Genomic DNA, 17,518 nt, shown 5'->3' with positions numbered 1-17,518 from the left:
CCTAACCAAATCAAACCCAACCTAACCGAACAAACCTAACCTAACCAAATCAAACCCAACATAACCGAACAAACCTAACCTAACCAAATCAAACCTAACCTAACCGAATAAACCTAACCTAATCAAATCAAATCAAACCCAACCTAACCGAACAAACCTAACCTAACCTAACCAAATCAAACCTAACCGAACAAACCTAACCTAACCTAATCAAATCAAACCTAACCTAATCAAATCAAACCCAACCTAACCGAACAAACCTAACCTAACCAAATCAAACCTAACCTAACCGAACAAACCTAACCTAACCAAATCAAACCTAACCTAACCGAACAAACCTAACCTAACCTAATCAAATCAAACCTAACCTAATCAAATCAAACCCAACCTAACCGAACAAACCTAACCTAACCAAATCAAACCTAACCTAACCGAACAAACCTAACCTAACCTAACCAAATCAAACCCAACCTAACCGAACAAACCTAACCTAACCAAATCAAACCCAACATAACCGAACAAACCTAACCTAACCAAATCAAACCTAACCTAACCGAATAAACCTAACCTAATCAAATCAAATCAAACCCAACCTAACCGAACAAACCTAACCTAACCTAACCAAATCAAACCTAACCTAACCGAATAAACCTAACCTAATCAAATCAAATCAAACCCAACCTAACCGAACAAACCTAACCTAACCAAATCAAACCTAGCCTAACCGAACAAACCTAACCTAACCAAATCAAACCTAACCTAATCAAATCAAATCAAATCAAACCTAACCTAACGTAATCAAATCAAACCTAACCTAACCGAACAACAGCTGCATGCATTATTACTGCGATACTATACGAATGCAAACGGATCGAACGAAATAGACATGGTGGCCCTGAAAAGGGCCGTTTGTATGTGAGTAGATAGATATATTCACATAATAATAGTTAAGCGGGCGTAGCATAAAAACCAACCCACTCATCCATCATTATGCGTAGTCAGTCTGTATTGTATCTAGACGAGACGATACGATGAAAGGCATTATATTGGCCAGCTTAGCCGCCGAAACCGTACAGGGTGCGACCCTGTCTCTTCAGGGCGTACACGACGTCCATGGCGGTGACGGTCTTCCTCTTCGCGTGCTCCGTGTAGGTGACGGCGTCCCTGATGACGTTCTCGAGGAACACCTTCAGGACTCCTCGGGTCTCTTCGTAAATCAAGCCAGATATGCGCTTGACTCCGCCGCGACGAGCCAGACGACGGATCGCAGGCTTCGTGATGCCCTGGATGTTATCGCGAAGAACCTTCCTGTGACGCTTGGCGCCCCCTTTTCCCAATCCCTTTCCTCCTTTACCGCGACCGGTCATCTTGTATGAGTGTCAAAAAGTGGATGATGTCAAAAATCGAAACGATGCGATGCGCTCACTGCGGCCGCTAGACGAATTATAAAATTTTGCTTTTTTCTTTCTTTTGGTATGCTTGGCGTGTAGGGTGCCGGGGCTATGCCCCCTATCCCTTTCATCTATATTATGGCGTATGATGGAAGTCTGCTCCGTGTAGCGGTTTAGCTACTAATTGGATGTCATGTCTTATTTGAGTTTTGTAGGATGGCTTAGATGTATAAAATCAGATGTATAATAATTCGTCTTCTTCTCGTTTCCTCATCGTCTTCTGGTCTTGATTATTGGGCTTTCAGGTCTTGTCGAGATTAGTTTAATTCTGTCAGTTTTGATATCATGTTGTTGGCAGTGTCGATAGTGTTTTTTAAAGCATTTATCATGTCCTTTATCTCCTCTGGTTTAGGTTTTTCCTGGGTGGTCTTCCAGGCAGGCCTGAACGAGTATCTGTCTTGGGTCCTTTCCGCTTGTTGTTTATCTGCTTCTGTGTATCCGTATCGGGCGTGTTTTGGGTGCCTCGGGCATCCCCTGTAGTTGGCCGGATGAGGGCCTCCACAGTTGGCGCATGTCGCAGGATCTGTGGTATTGGGTTTCTTGCAGTCAGCTGTGAGGTGATCGCCTGCACAACGGACGCACATTGGTCTGGCATGGCAGCAGGAAGCGGCGTGGCCGAAGCCTTGGCAGCGATGGCACTGTCCGTCCGTCGTCCTCCTGCGTAGTGGCTCCACCTTTATAGATAGTCCAAAGATTTTTTCAAGTCGGTAGATGTCTTTGGCGTCGCTGGTTCTCTCTACGTCCACCAGGATTAGCGGTATCTGAGTTCTTGAGTGGCCTTGAGTCATCCGATACGCGCTCTTGATGGTGAATCCCAGTTCCACAAGCTCGGCGCGAATTTCTTCGGCGGCCGTTTCTTCTGGAACTCCCCTGAGCACCACTTTGAGGGGTTTGTCCCCAAATAGGTTGTAGGAATGGAACTCAATGCCCTTGCTGTCTAGTAATTTTACTGCTTGTCTGTATTCTTCTATTTCTGAGATCGTTAGTATAATCCCCTTCTTGACATTTTTGGCTTCAGAGACACATATTCCTGCCTCTTCCAGCAGCTTCATGTTGTCCCTGTAAGCCTTTTTGTCGTGAAGGACAATCGGAGGGATTTTCTGTGCTCCCGTGCGGTCCAAGTTCCTCTTGGCCGGATTCTTCGAGGGCGCGTTGCCTCTTGAATTTTTTCCGGGGATTGTTGTCTTCTTCGAGCATGCCGGCTGGTTAATGTTAGGCATGTCCGGTTTCTTCGGCGAGACCGTGGCGGGTTTCTTGGCCGCTTTTTGGTCTGCCCCGTCGGTTGCTTGTCTTTTGGTCGCTTTTTTTCCGTGTTCTACGCGGGCTACGTCCTTGTCCGTTGAGGGCTTGGCCGCTGCTGCGTAACTCTTCGGTGCGTCTGGCTTGCCGGCGTCGGCGGGTTTTACTGGCGCGGATGCGCGGGGATCTGCTGTGGGTTTCTGCGTGGCGGCGGTAGGGTTAGGCTTGCCGGTTACGGCGGGCTTTTCCGGCGCTGCTGTGCGGTGATCTGGGTTTGGAAGCGATACAGATGTGGCCGCTGGCGTGGTGTCCATCTGTTCGTGGGCGGTGGAGACTGGTTTCCCACTCGAGACCGGGTCCTTGGCTGTGGCTGGGGCGGCAGCCCTGGCCTTGGCCGAGGCGGGGGCTTTGGTGGGTTTTACAGCATCCATGGAGTGAACGAGTTTGCCGCTATAGTCGTCGGCATCATCGGTGTCTAGGAAGAAGTCGGAGTCATCATAATCCAAGTCTTCGTACTCCTCGTCTTCCTCTTCCGAGAAAGGCTTGAGTAGTCCCGAGTCCATGGCGTTGATCTCTTCGAGGACCCTCTGGTAATTCGATATGTTTTTGTTCCTCCTCTTCTTGTCCTGAGAATCGCGTTGCTTCTGCAGGTCAGGAAGAGAGTCATGCGGCTGAATCCCGTAGGCAAGGGCGAGGAAGCCGTAGATGTACGCGAAGTCCGCGGCCCTCAGCTTCCTCCTCAGTACACGGATGTTCAGCAGGTCTGTCTTGATGTTATCGTCCACTTGTCGGTGGCACTCTGGAGCCAATAACCCCACGAGCGACGGTATTTTGCTCATGATGGAGGTTTTTTCATATATAAAATCGTTTTTTCAATTAATATTTGATAATAAAGAAATCCCGAATCCCGAGAAAAGATCGGAATTTCCCGAAATTTTTAAAATTCCCGTCGGGTAATTCCCGAAACCCAACTCTAGTCACAACTACATTATCTGAAGTCTGAACATAATTAATTTCATATTTGAACGAATAATGGAATTTTAAAAATTTCGGGAAATTCCGATCTTTTCTCGGGATTCGGGATTTCTTTATTATCAAATATTAATTGAAAAAACGATTTTATATATGAAAAAAGTAGACAGAAAACACAAAACGTTCAAAGACTGATCGGGGCATTTAACACAATTAAGCCAACGTCGGGTCAGTCGGTTAACAAACCTAACCTAACCGAACAAACCTAACCTAATCAAATCAAACCTAACCTAACCGAACAAACCTAACCTAATCAAATCAAACCTAGCCTAACCGAACAAACCTAACCTAATCAAATCAAACCCAACCTAACCGAACAAACCTAACCTAATCAAATCAAACCTAGCCTAACCGAACAAACCTAACCTAATCAAATCAAACCCAACCTAACCGAACAAACCTAACCTAACCAAATCAAACCTAACCTAACCGAACAAACCTAACCTAACCTAATCAAATCAAACCTAACCTAATCAAATCAAACCCAACCTAACCGAACAAACCTAACCTAACCAAATCAAACCTAACCTAACCGAACAAACCTAACCTAACCTAACCAAATCAAACCCAACCTAACCGAACAAACCTAACCTAACCAAATCAAACCCAACATAACCGAACAAACCTAACCTAACCAAATCAAACCTAACCTAACCGAATAAACCTAACCTAATCAAATCAAATCAAACCCAACCTAACCGAACAAACCTAACCTAACCTAACCAAATCAAACCTAACCGAACAAACCTAACCTAACCTAATCAAATCAAACCTAACCTAATCAAATCAAACCCAACCTAACCGAACAAACCTAACCTAACCAAATCAAACCTAACCTAACCGAACAAACCTAACCTAACCAAATCAAACCTAACCTAACCGAACAAACCTAACCTAACCTAATCAAATCAAACCTAACCTAATCAAATCAAACCCAACCTAACCGAACAAACCTAACCTAACCAAATCAAACCTAACCTAACCGAACAAACCTAACCTAACCTAACCAAATCAAACCCAACCTAACCGAACAAACCTAACCTAACCAAATCAAACCCAACATAACCGAACAAACCTAACCTAACCAAATCAAACCTAACCTAACCGAATAAACCTAACCTAATCAAATCAAATCAAACCCAACCTAACCGAACAAACCTAACCTAACCTAACCAAATCAAACCTAACCTAACCGAATAAACCTAACCTAATCAAATCAAATCAAACCCAACCTAACCGAACAAACCTAACCTAACCAAATCAAACCTAGCCTAACCGAACAAACCTAACCTAACCAAATCAAACCTAACCTAATCAAATCAAATCAAATCAAACCTAACCTAACGTAATCAAATCAAACCTAACCTAACCGAACAACAGCTGCATGCATTATTACTGCGATACTATACGAATGCAAACGGATCGAACGAAATAGACATGGTGGCCCTGAAAAGGGCCGTTTGTATGTGAGTAGATAGATATATTCACATAATAATAGTTAAGCGGGCGTAGCATAAAAACCAACCCACTCATCCATCATTATGCGTAGTCAGTCTGTATTGTATCTAGACGAGACGATACGATGAAAGGCATTATATTGGCCAGCTTAGCCGCCGAAACCGTACAGGGTGCGACCCTGTCTCTTCAGGGCGTACACGACGTCCATGGCGGTGACGGTCTTCCTCTTCGCGTGCTCCGTGTAGGTGACGGCGTCCCTGATGACGTTCTCGAGGAACACCTTCAGGACTCCTCGGGTCTCTTCGTAAATCAAGCCAGATATGCGCTTGACTCCGCCGCGACGAGCCAGACGACGGATCGCAGGCTTCGTGATGCCCTGGATGTTATCGCGAAGAACCTTCCTGTGACGCTTGGCGCCCCCTTTTCCCAATCCCTTTCCTCCTTTACCGCGACCGGTCATCTTGTATGAGTGTCAAAAAGTGGATGATGTCAAAAATCGAAACGATGCGATGCGCTCACTGCGGCCGCTAGACGAATTATAAAATTTTGCTCCCTGCGACGTCTCTTTTATAGACGCTCGTCTCGCGCGTATGCGACGTCTCGCTCGCTTCCTTGCGAAATCAAGGCGCGGGCGAGTGCGTCTCGCTCTGGCGCGTCGCGGCGCAACCACGCCCAGCGCTGCGCATTTCGCGCAAAGCGAGTGCGCAATAAAGATAACGGCTATAATTAATAATTGCGGAATAGAATAAAAAGAGATATTTTCAAAAAAAATTAACTTTCAGGCAATATTTCGACCTCAAAACGATACGCCGACAAAAATGATCACCCCCACTGTTCAGCCGAAGGCGACCGCATCGACCAATCGCAGCGAGCGGATCTCTCTATATAGTCACCCCGTCTGCGGGATCGCGTGCACACTTCTCGTTGAACGCTCGTTTCAGAACCTACTACTTTGAAGAAGAAGACATGGCTCGTACCAAGCAGACTGCCCGAAAATCCACCGGTGGAAAAGCTCCCCGCAAACAGCTCGCCACGAAGGCCGCGAGGAAAAGCGCGCCGGCCACAGGGGGCGTGAAGAAGCCCCATCGTTACAGGCCCGGTACGGTCGCTCTCCGTGAGATCCGCCGTTATCAGAAGAGCACTGAGCTCCTCATCCGCAAGCTGCCCTTCCAGCGACTGGTGCGCGAGATCGCTCAAGATTTCAAGACCGATCTGCGCTTCCAGAGCTCGGCCGTCATGGCGCTGCAGGAGGCCAGCGAGGCGTACCTCGTCGGTCTATTCGAGGACACGAACCTTTGCGCCATCCACGCCAAACGCGTCACCATCATGCCCAAAGATATCCAGCTGGCGAGACGAATCCGCGGCGAACGCGCTTAAGAATTAAAAAAAAAAAAATAATATTTATCATACCTATCGCAAAAGGCCCTTTTCAGGGCCGCAAATTTTTTGACATTCGAATGTTTACGCAACCGTGAGCGAGCGATCGGCCGTTATGTGCCTATAATAATATATTTATATATACCTATTTATCCAAGTATAATATATTATTATCATCCTGCGTGTTCCACTATTTTTGGATAAAAATAGGTTTGTTAGTAATATTGCGTTTGTTGTATGTAATTGATCAATTAAGCAGTTGATTAGATAAAATATACTCACCATCTAATAATAACGCAACGCTGCGTACGTAGTGCGTTGTGTGTGAGGCGAGATTCATTAAATAATATCTACCCACATAATATTAATTAAACAGCCTCCTTATATTACCTATTATTTTAGAAAACGCACCAATCTCTTATCAAAACGCGTTTTCTATCCGTCAGTCCACCACCATCCATACCTTGTCATATTATCTCGCCGTCCATCTACCACAATTAATTAATTAATTAATTAATTATAATAATGTCGCTAAACACGTTATATAGATATAATCAATAGATGCTCCTCACCTATATAAATACATATATCACAATCATTATCCTACAAAACTATTTAAAACTGAAACCGCCACACCATACGAGTAGTTTAAACAAACAAGAGATCGACACATCGCATCTCTATCTCCTCATTAATTACTACGAAATTATATACCTACCTACCTACTTACTTATTTTAGATGTATTTTCAAATTTTGAATTTCCAGAACATTTATTGTAATATGGACAGTTCTCTCTGTGCGCATTCATTGCTAATTAATACCTATAATAATAACAATTTGAATACTACCTACTTTCGATGAATAATTATTTCAATCAATTTTATAAGCAACAATAACGAGCTCGACACGTTCGCTACCAGTCGGATTTGAATAAAAATGGCGGCCCTGAAAAGGGCCTTTTGTACGACGATAGATGGATTATTGCATGTAATCATAGAAGATACGATTTTTTTTTTTTTATTTATTTTTTTTTACGCCTTCTTCTCAGTCTTCTTGGGCAAGAGCACCGCCTGGATGTTGGGCAGCACTCCTCCCTGGGCGATGGTGACACCGGAGAGCAGCTTGTTCAGCTCCTCGTCGTTGCGGATGGCGAGCTGCAAATGACGAGGGATGATCCTGGTCTTCTTGTTGTCGCGGGCCGCGTTTCCCGCCAACTCGAGTACTTCGGCGGCGAGGTATTCCATGACGGCGGCCAGGTACACCGGCGCACCAGCGCCCACCCTCTCGGCGTAGTTTCCCTTGCGCAGGAGTCTGTGTATGCGACCGACGGGGAACTGGAGTCCGGCGCGATTCGAACGAGACTTTGCCTTTCCCTTGACTTTACCGCCTTTTCCGCGACCAGACATGGCGAGATGTGGTAGTGTTGAAAATTAACTGTGCGAAAGATGCGCGTCGATCTGAATCGACGGACGGTCCTTTGAAGAAAGCTCACTCAGGGATATCCAAAGCTCTATTTTGTGATGGCGTGCGGTGCGCCCGTAGCGGGAGACGTGCGCCGCATCACGCGACCCGCAAAGCCGCGCGCCGTTCGCTCTACACAGCGATGGCAAGCGGTAAAAAAAAAAAATTTCGGCAGATTCTCACTCGAGCCACCGCCGCCGATTGACACCGCACCTACCTAATCTATCTATATATCCGTATTGTATCGTAATACCCATCGCCGATCATCATGCCGCCCAAGACTAGCGGAAAGGCCGCCAAGAAATCCGGCAAAGCCCAGAAGAACATCTCCAAGGGAGACAAGAAGAAGACAAAGAGGAGGAGGAAGGAGAGTTACGCAATCTACATCTACAAGGTGCTCAAGCAGGTGCACCCCGACACCGGAATCTCCAGTAAGGCGATGAGCATCATGAACAGCTTCGTCAACGACATCTTCGAGAGGATCGCCGCCGAAGCGTCGCGCCTCGCCCACTACAACAAGCGCTCCACCATCACCAGCAGGGAGATCCAGACCGCCGTCAGGCTCCTTCTGCCCGGAGAGCTCGCCAAGCACGCCGTCAGCGAAGGAACAAAGGCAGTCACCAAATACACCAGCTCCAAGTGAAGTCCATGAAAATGAAGAAAGAAGAAAAAAAACCAGCAAAGGCCCTTTTAAGGGCCGCCAATATTTTCAAATCGAATTGATCGAATCGCATGTTTCGCTAGTCTCATTATCGCTATTAATATTATGCCAAGCAGGAAAAATAAATAAATCGACTGACTGCCTACCTATTGTAATAATAATAATACGAATATTTGTTACAATAATTATCTTGTATCTGCGCTTATAATTATATCATTATCCAACACCATATTATAAACTAGACTAGATAACTAACTAAGCCCGCCACGAAGGATGATTTGATAGGAAAATAATAAGAATCAATCTATCTGTGAATATTATTTTATTATTATTAAGTACAACAGTACCCACCTAAGTAAGTCAGTAAGTAGAACAATAAGTCATCATTATACTATTGATAATATTATCCATACATCTTAGGTGAATGCATGCGTGCGTGCATCTGAAAAAGAAAATATCACATTAGATTTAGGTACATAATATTACACATCTGTTTGTTATCTCGATTATCGTCTGTGCGTGGAGGATTTTCATCGATCCTTCAACGGATGGACCTGCGATACATAAATAATGCGAATCGGATAATTTTGCATTGTACGATAGATTTTTTGGTACGTACGTACGTACGTACATGACACATAATTTCGGGAATAGTTTATTCCGAATCCCCCCCCCCCCGATCGATATCTTAAAATAATCCTTCCAGTGTCCAATGTCTTCATATTTGATTTCATATAGGTACTTAATAGTAACAATGACATTAGTAATTCGTGTTTCGGTCTCGCACTTATGGTTATGGTTGTCGATTTCGGCTGCTATGGTTTTCTACTCTCATATGTGCGTTGTTACATGCCAGTATGCTTTGCATCGGTCATATTAAACACACTCATAATATTATATTATCATATTTAATTATTTAATTAATTATTTAATTAATTAATTAATTGATTATAACTATTTATTTACGATATCTATCTATCGCGGGAGGGAGGGAGGGAGGGAGGCGCAGTGAGCGAGCGAGCGACCGATCGCGCCGTACCTATCGCAATCCATTGTTAGGTAAGTAATTATTCGAATTGAACATTCTATTCTCATGTCGTGCTTCTTTATTTACCATCGTGCACAATACCATGCACCATCGTCGCCTGCTGCTCCTTCGTGAACACTGCGGACTGCATCGAGCACCGCGGGGCCGCCGCCGTCGTCTTCGCCCGATACGAGTAATGTTTGTATGCCGCGATCGTCTTGTGCTAACTCCGGCCGACTCGGGGGCGGATCGCGACGCCCGTGGGGGCGCCAGGGGCCCGCGGCCGATCGCAACCGCGAGGAGGTATATCGACGCGCCGGACGAAGGCTCGATCGTTGGAATCTGATAATTCTTAACGAATCTACGGCCATTTTCCCGACACGTTATGTGCGCGCGCGGACACAATTCCAATTTGAAACGCATCCCGCGAGCCCGAGGACAGACTCGCGACCATTCGCCCGCTTTGAAACGACAGACAGATCGGTGGGCGGCGCGACCGCCCGCCCCTGAGCCCCCTCGCTAGGGCGGCGGCCGCGAAAAATTGAAAAATATCGAGAGATCGAAGCAAAAATGCCGGTGCAATTCGTGACTAAAATCGCCGATCTAGACGGACATCATCTCTGAGAGCGGCGTTCGCACATCGGTACTGCGGCACCCGTCTCGCTCTCGCCGTATACAATCCGCGAGCCGTTCGAGTCGTTTCACTCTAGCGCATCGTACAGATAGATAGCAAGCAAGCAAGCAGAATATACGCCGCGATACAATATAATTTAATATTATATTTCATTCTATTATTCAATCAATCGAATAACGCAAAGATGGCAGATACAGCAGCACCCGTCACCGCTTCGCCGGTGCCCTCTACCCCTGCGAAGAAATCGGCAGCAGGCAAAGCCGCGAAGAAGCCCAAGGTCAAGCCGACGCATCCCAAGACCTCTGAGATGGTCAACAGCGCCATCAAAGAGCTGAAAGAGCGCGCCGGATCCTCCCTGCAGGCGATAAAAAAATACATCTCGGCCAACTACAAGGTGGACGCCGACAAGCTGGCGCCCTTCATCAAGAAATACCTGAAGGGTGCCGTCGAATCCGGCGCCCTAGTGCAGACCAAGGGCAAGGGGGCCTCCGGTTCGTTCAAACTGGAAGCCGGCAAGGCCAAATCGGCGGGCGGCTCCACCTCCGGTAAGAAGCCCGCCGCGAAGAAATCGCGCCCCGCCTCATCCAAGGAGAAGAAGGGCGCCGCAGCCGGCGGAGGCAAGTCTTCGGCGGCAGCCGCAAAGAAGAAGCCCGCGACCGCCATGAGAAAGTCGTCGGCCCCTCTTGAAACCGCGGCCAGATCGGCCGCAGCCGCCAAGAAAGCTGCCTCTCCCAAGAAGGCCGCCCCCGCCGCCAAGAAGGCCGCCAAGCCCAAGACGCCGACCAAGGCGAAAAAGTCCGCCAAGCCGCCCACGAAGAAGCCGAAGGCGCCAAAGCCCAAGAAGGCCGCTGCGAAGAAGCCCGCCGCGAAGAAAGCCGCTGCGAAGAAGTAAGACGCCGTGATCGAATCTAATCTAATCATCACGATGACGATGATGCGACGACGGCAGCCCGGGAAGGGGGGGTATCTCGGGTGGATGACGACGACGACGACAATAGACGAGATGAATGAGGATAGAGATGGAGATGAATAATACGCGTTCGCTCGCATTTTATTGAAACAAAAGCCCTTTTCAGGGCTACCAACACAATTCAGGTGTCGAATGATATCGAGCACGTATCAATACGCAAATTGCACTCACTCACCTACCTAGGTAAAATTTTAAATCAACACGAAATTCAAAATAAAATTTTGGTGGTTTGGTTGGTTGATTTTGAGTTAGGTTAGGTTTGATTTAATTAGGTTAGGTTTGTTCGGTTAGGTTAGGTTTGATTTGGTTAGGTTAGGTTTGTTCGGTTAGGTTAGGTTTGATTTGGTTAGGTTAGGTTTGTTCGGTTAGGTTGGGTTTGATTTGGTTAGGTTAGGTTAGGTTTGTTCGGTTAGGTTAGGTTTGATTTGGTTAGGTTAGGTTTGTTCGGTTAGGTTGGGTTTGATTTGATTAGGTTAGGTTTGTTCGGTTAGGCTAGGTTTGATTTGATTAGGTTAGGTTTGTTCGGTTAGGTTAGGTTTGATTTGATTAGGTTAGGTTTGTTCGGTTAGGTTAGGTTTGTTAACCGACTGACCCGACGTTGGCTTAATTGTGTTAAATGCCCCGATCAGTCTTTGAACGTTTTGTGTTTTCTGTCTACTTTTTTCATATATAAAATCGTTTTTTCAATTAATATTTGATAATAAAGAAATCCCGAATCCCGAGAAAAGATCGGAATTTCCCGAAATTTTTAAAATTCCATTATTCGTTCAAATATGAAATTAATTATGTTCAGACTTCAGATAATGTAGTTGTGACTAGAGTTGGGTTTCGGGAATTACCCGACGGGAATTTTAAAAATTTCGGGAAATTCCGATCTTTTCTCGGGATTCGGGATTTCTTTATTATCAAATATTAATTGAAAAAACGATTTTATATATGAAAAAAGTAGACAGAAAACACAAAACGTTCAAAGACTGATCGGGGCATTTAACACAATTAAGCCAACGTCGGGTCAGTCGGTTAACAAACCTAACCTAACCGAACAAACCTAACCTAATCAAATCAAACCTAACCTAACCGAACAAACCTAACCTAATCAAATCAAACCTAGCCTAACCGAACAAACCTAACCTAATCAAATCAAACCCAACCTAACCGAACAAACCTAACCTAATCAAATCAAACCTAGCCTAACCGAACAAACCTAACCTAATCAAATCAAACCCAACCTAACCGAACAAACCTAACCTAACCAAATCAAACCTAACCTAACCGAACAAACCTAACCTAACCTAATCAAATCAAACCTAACCTAATCAAATCAAACCCAACCTAACCGAACAAACCTAACCTAACCAAATCAAACCTAACCTAACCGAACAAACCTAACCTAACCTAACCAAATCAAACCCAACCTAACCGAACAAACCTAACCTAACCAAATCAAACCCAACATAACCGAACAAACCTAACCTAACCAAATCAAACCTAACCTAACCGAATAAACCTAACCTAATCAAATCAAATCAAACCCAACCTAACCGAACAAACCTAACCTAACCTAACCAAATCAAACCTAACCTAACCGAATAAACCTAACCTAATCAAATCAAATCAAACCCAACCTAACCGAACAAACCTAACCTAACCAAATCAAACCTAGCCTAACCGAACAAACCTAACCTAACCAAATCAAACCTAACCTAATCAAATCAAATCAAATCAAACCTAACCTAACGTAATCAAATCAAACCTAACCTAACCGAACAACAGCTGCATGCATTATTACTGCGATACTATACGAATGCAAACGGATCGAACGAAATAGACATGGTGGCCCTGAAAAGGGCCGTTTGTATGTGAGTAGATAGATATATTCACATAATAATAGTTAAGCGGGCGTAGCATAAAAACCAACCCACTCATCCATCATTATGCGTAGTCAGTCTGTATTGTATCTAGACGAGACGATACGATGAAAGGCATTATATTGGCCAGCTTAGCCGCCGAAACCGTACAGGGTGCGACCCTGTCTCTTCAGGGCGTACACGACGTCCATGGCGGTGACGGTCTTCCTCTTCGCGTGCTCCGTGTAGGTGACGGCGTCCCTGATGACGTTCTCGAGGAACACCTTCAGGACTCCTCGGGTCTCTTCGTAAATCAAGCCAGATATGCGCTTGACTCCGCCGCGACGAGCCAGACGACGGATCGCAGGCTTCGTGATGCCCTGGATGTTATCGCGAAGAACCTTCCTGTGACGCTTGGCGCCCCCTTTTCCCAATCCCTTTCCTCCTTTACCGCGACCGGTCATCTTGTATGAGTGTCAAAAAGTGGATGATGTCAAAAATCGAAACGATGCGATGCGCTCACTGCGGCCGCTAGACGAATTATAAAATTTTGCTCCCTGCGACGTCTCTTTTATAGACGCTCGTCTCGCGCGTATGCGACGTCTCGCTCGCTTCCTTGCGAAATCAAGGCGCGGGCGAGTGCGTCTCGCTCTGGCGCGTCGCGGCGCAACCACGCCCAGCGCTGCGCATTTCGCGCAAAGCGAGTGCGCAATAAAGATAACGGCTATAATTAATAATTGCGGAATAGAATAAAAAGAGATATTTTCAAAAAAAATTAACTTTCAGGCAATATTTCGACCTCAAAACGATACGCCGACAAAAATGATCACCCCCACTGTTCAGCCGAAGGCGACCGCATCGACCAATCGCAGCGAGCGGATCTCTCTATATAGTCACCCCGTCTGCGGGATCGCGTGCACACTTCTCGTTGAACGCTCGTTTCAGAACCTACTACTTTGAAGAAGAAGACATGGCTCGTACCAAGCAGACTGCCCGAAAATCCACCGGTGGAAAAGCTCCCCGCAAACAGCTCGCCACGAAGGCCGCGAGGAAAAGCGCGCCGGCCACAGGGGGCGTGAAGAAGCCCCATCGTTACAGGCCCGGTACGGTCGCTCTCCGTGAGATCCGCCGTTATCAGAAGAGCACTGAGCTCCTCATCCGCAAGCTGCCCTTCCAGCGACTGGTGCGCGAGATCGCTCAAGATTTCAAGACCGATCTGCGCTTCCAGAGCTCGGCCGTCATGGCGCTGCAGGAGGCCAGCGAGGCGTACCTCGTCGGTCTATTCGAGGACACGAACCTTTGCGCCATCCACGCCAAACGCGTCACCATCATGCCCAAAGATATCCAGCTGGCGAGACGAATCCGCGGCGAACGCGCTTAAGAATTAAAAAAAAAAAAATAATATTTATCATACCTATCGCAAAAGGCCCTTTTCAGGGCCGCAAATTTTTTGACATTCGAATGTTTACGCAACCGTGAGCGAGCGATCGGCCGTTATGTGCCTATAATAATATATTTATATATACCTATTTATCCAAGTATAATATATTATTATCATCCTGCGTGTTCCACTATTTTTGGATAAAAATAGGTTTGTTAGTAATATTGCGTTTGTTGTATGTAATTGATCAATTAAGCAGTTGATTAGATAAAATATACTCACCATCTAATAATAACGCAACGCTGCGTACGTAGTGCGTTGTGTGTGAGGCGAGATTCATTAAATAATATCTACCCACATAATATTAATTAAACAGCCTCCTTATATTACCTATTATTTTAGAAAACGCACCAATCTCTTATCAAAACGCGTTTTCTATCCGTCAGTCCACCACCATCCATACCTTGTCATATTATCTCGCCGTCCATCTACCACAATTAATTAATTAATTAATTAATTATAATAATGTCGCTAAACACGTTATATAGATATAATCAATAGATGCTCCTCACCTATATAAATACATATATCACAATCATTATCCTACAAAACTATTTAAAACTGAAACCGCCACACCATACGAGTAGTTTAAACAAACAAGAGATCGACACATCGCATCTCTATCTCCTCATTAATTACTACGAAATTATATACCTACCTACCTACTTACTTATTTTAGATGTATTTTCAAATTTTGAATTTCCAGAACATTTATTGTAATATGGACAGTTCTCTCTGTGCGCATTCATTGCTAATTAATACCTATAATAATAACAATTTGAATACTACCTACTTTCGATGAATAATTATTTCAATCAATTTTATAAGCAACAATAACGAGCTCGACACGTTCGCTACCAGTCGGATTTGAATAAAAATGGCGGCCCTGAAAAGGGCCTTTTGTACGACGATAGATGGATTATTGCATGTAATCATAGAAGATACGATTTTTTTTTTTTTATTTATTTTTTTTTACGCCTTCTTCTCAGTCTTCTTGGGCAAGAGCACCGCCTGGATGTTGGGCAGCACTCCTCCCTGGGCGATGGTGACACCGGAGAGCAGCTTGTTCAGCTCCTCGTCGTTGCGGATGGCGAGCTGCAAATGACGAGGGATGATCCTGGTCTTCTTGTTGTCGCGGGCCGCGTTTCCCGCCAACTCGAGTACTTCGGCGGCGAGGTATTCCATGACGGCGGCCAGGTACACCGGCGCACCAGCGCCCACCCTCTCGGCGTAGTTTCCCTTGCGCAGGAGTCTGTGTATGCGACCGACGGGGAACTGGAGTCCGGCGCGATTCGAACGAGACTTTGCCTTTCCCTTGACTTTACCGCCTTTTCCGCGACCAGACATGGCGAGATGTGGTAGTGTTGAAAATTAACTGTGCGAAAGATGCGCGTCGATCTGAATCGACGGACGGTCCTTTGAAGAAAGCTCACTCAGGGACTTGACTTTGACTTTGGATCATCCTTCAGTATTTATGGGGCTCACATACGTTAAGCATTATCCCCTTCGTCTCTATTATTTGGTCGCTGGTGAAGGTTTCTCTGAATTTACGTGTGCGATTTTACTCCGGGTCTTGAGGAGACCCGTTTATTACGGGGTCTTGAAGAGACCCGTTCGGGTCTTGAGGAGACTCGGGTGAGGTTTTGAGATCCTCTATATGGCAAGGGGTGTTGTTTTAATAATGAATTTAATTTTAATTTTTAATCTTAGTTAAAAATGAGAAAAAGTTTTTAACTAGTAATGGATATGTTCGTTTAGCATTCTCATTCGAGCCACAGCCCGGACCACCGTCTTCACCGTCCGAGTTATTGCCCATCAGCCGATCATCAACCGCCAAAGGCCAACGGCGGTATTGCCTTCTTGTTTGATTGAAGACGCCAGAGGAGGAGGAGTTTGAGTGTAGCATCGGGACATCGGAATCATGCACGGGGCGGAGTTCATCGTTGAGAGTCCGCCGCGCCAGCTTACGTCCCATCCAGTTTTAGCGGGCTTGCCAGCACGCCATCTCAGGAGGCCAGTCATGCTCGTTCCGAGGCATACACCACACCAGTCCAAGCGAGTGAAGTCGAAGAAAGAAGAATAGAAAAACGATAACCACTCGTTTTGGGATGTTAGGCCCATCATGATTGCTCATCAAAATTTGAGCCGCGGCGGGGTGAAAAACTCCGGGAGTGTTTGTGAGACTCTCCCGGCCAAAAACCCCGCCGCTGTGATTTGTATCTGTAAGCTTTATTATAAAAAGAACAGGTTAGTAAGAAGAAGGAAAAGGTTGCGGTCTATGCTTCGAGAGAGGAGTCATCTAGTACGAGTCTTGGGCTGCTACTCTCTAGTCATCCATCTGTGTGGGCTGTGCCATTTGACGCTCGGCTCAGAGTTTTGAGGGCGGTTCGCGGCAGTTCGAGACGACAGAGAGGGGCAGCTTTGGATCTGTATCTGTAATCATAAGTGGCATTTTTATATTTGTTATATATTTGTTATATTTATTATCTGTTCCTGCGTCGTAGTTGTTTGTTTTTGTTTTTGTTTATGCTGGGTCCTGCCTTTATTCTCCTAAGGAAGGACCTGGGTCTGTCATGGTCCATGACTGTATTCTCGTCGTAGTCGTTGAGATTTTTGATTATAGCGTTTGGATGATTATCCATTGACGCGTAGAATTTTATCGCTAGTTTTCCTATGTGCTCTTCTAGCGTTTCCATTTCTAGGTCTCTATGTAGTATTTTATTGCGGACGTAGTTTGGGGCGCCTGTAATCGATCTTAGGACTATGTTTTGAACTACTTGCAGCTTCTTGATGAGGTTTGGGCTGCCGTGAGCCCAGATGGGGCAAGCGTAGGTCATGATGGGTCTAATTATTGCTGTATGTAATAGCAGTTTGCCTCTCATGGAGACTTTGCTGCGCCTACCTAGCATTGGGGTTAGT

At 45.6% G+C, this 17,518-nt stretch overlaps 9 protein-coding genes across 9 annotated transcripts; 4 read left to right on the top strand and 5 right to left on the bottom strand.

The window, feature by feature from the left end:
* Window positions 1-1,055: 1,055 nt before the first annotated feature.
* LOC147068786 (histone H4) lies at window positions 1,056-1,367 on the bottom strand. Its single transcript, XM_085951795.1, has one exon. The coding sequence runs from the start codon at window positions 1,365-1,367 to the stop codon at window positions 1,056-1,058; it is 312 nt and encodes a 103-aa protein (XP_085807921.1).
* A 3,961-nt stretch (window positions 1,368-5,328) lies between these two features.
* On the bottom strand, window positions 5,329-5,640 carry LOC147068785 (histone H4). Its single transcript, XM_085951794.1, has one exon. The coding sequence runs from the start codon at window positions 5,638-5,640 to the stop codon at window positions 5,329-5,331; it is 312 nt and encodes a 103-aa protein (XP_085807920.1).
* A 506-nt stretch (window positions 5,641-6,146) lies between these two features.
* Window positions 6,147-6,557, top strand: LOC147068784 (histone H3). Its single transcript, XM_085951793.1, has one exon. The coding sequence runs from the start codon at window positions 6,147-6,149 to the stop codon at window positions 6,555-6,557; it is 411 nt and encodes a 136-aa protein (XP_085807919.1).
* A 1,016-nt stretch (window positions 6,558-7,573) lies between these two features.
* Window positions 7,574-7,964, bottom strand: LOC147068783 (histone H2A). The gene has a single exon (XM_085951785.1). It carries the CDS (start codon window positions 7,962-7,964, stop codon window positions 7,590-7,592), a length of 375 nt encoding a protein of 124 aa, XP_085807911.1. The 3' UTR covers window positions 7,574-7,589.
* A 323-nt stretch (window positions 7,965-8,287) lies between these two features.
* On the top strand, window positions 8,288-8,662 carry LOC147068782 (histone H2B-like). Its single transcript, XM_085951792.1, has one exon. It carries the CDS (start codon window positions 8,288-8,290, stop codon window positions 8,660-8,662), a length of 375 nt encoding a protein of 124 aa, XP_085807918.1.
* Window positions 8,663-10,077: 1,415 nt separating this feature from the next.
* On the top strand, window positions 10,078-11,361 carry LOC147068781 (uncharacterized). The gene has a single exon (XM_085951784.1). The coding sequence runs from the start codon at window positions 10,526-10,528 to the stop codon at window positions 11,231-11,233; it is 708 nt and encodes a 235-aa protein (XP_085807910.1). The 5' UTR covers window positions 10,078-10,525; the 3' UTR covers window positions 11,234-11,361.
* Window positions 11,362-13,310: 1,949 nt separating this feature from the next.
* On the bottom strand, window positions 13,311-13,622 carry LOC147068780 (histone H4). The gene has a single exon (XM_085951814.1). It carries the CDS (start codon window positions 13,620-13,622, stop codon window positions 13,311-13,313), a length of 312 nt encoding a protein of 103 aa, XP_085807940.1.
* Window positions 13,623-14,128: 506 nt separating this feature from the next.
* LOC147068779 (histone H3) lies at window positions 14,129-14,539 on the top strand. Its single transcript, XM_085951791.1, has one exon. It carries the CDS (start codon window positions 14,129-14,131, stop codon window positions 14,537-14,539), a length of 411 nt encoding a protein of 136 aa, XP_085807917.1.
* Window positions 14,540-15,555: 1,016 nt separating this feature from the next.
* LOC147068778 (histone H2A) lies at window positions 15,556-16,024 on the bottom strand. Its single transcript, XM_085951813.1, has one exon. The coding sequence runs from the start codon at window positions 15,944-15,946 to the stop codon at window positions 15,572-15,574; it is 375 nt and encodes a 124-aa protein (XP_085807939.1). The 5' UTR covers window positions 15,947-16,024; the 3' UTR covers window positions 15,556-15,571.
* Window positions 16,025-17,518: the final 1,494 nt, after the last annotated feature.

The sequence above is a fragment of the Rhyacophila brunnea genome, unplaced genomic scaffold (assembly GCF_057557595.1).
Source record: "Rhyacophila brunnea isolate RB1 unplaced genomic scaffold, BYU_Rbru_1.0 scaffold_252, whole genome shotgun sequence".
NCBI classification, from domain to species: Eukaryota; Metazoa; Arthropoda; class Insecta; order Trichoptera; family Rhyacophilidae; genus Rhyacophila; species Rhyacophila brunnea.
Note: the sequence above shows the minus strand (reverse complement) of the source record. Positions and strands in the feature narration are given on the sequence as shown.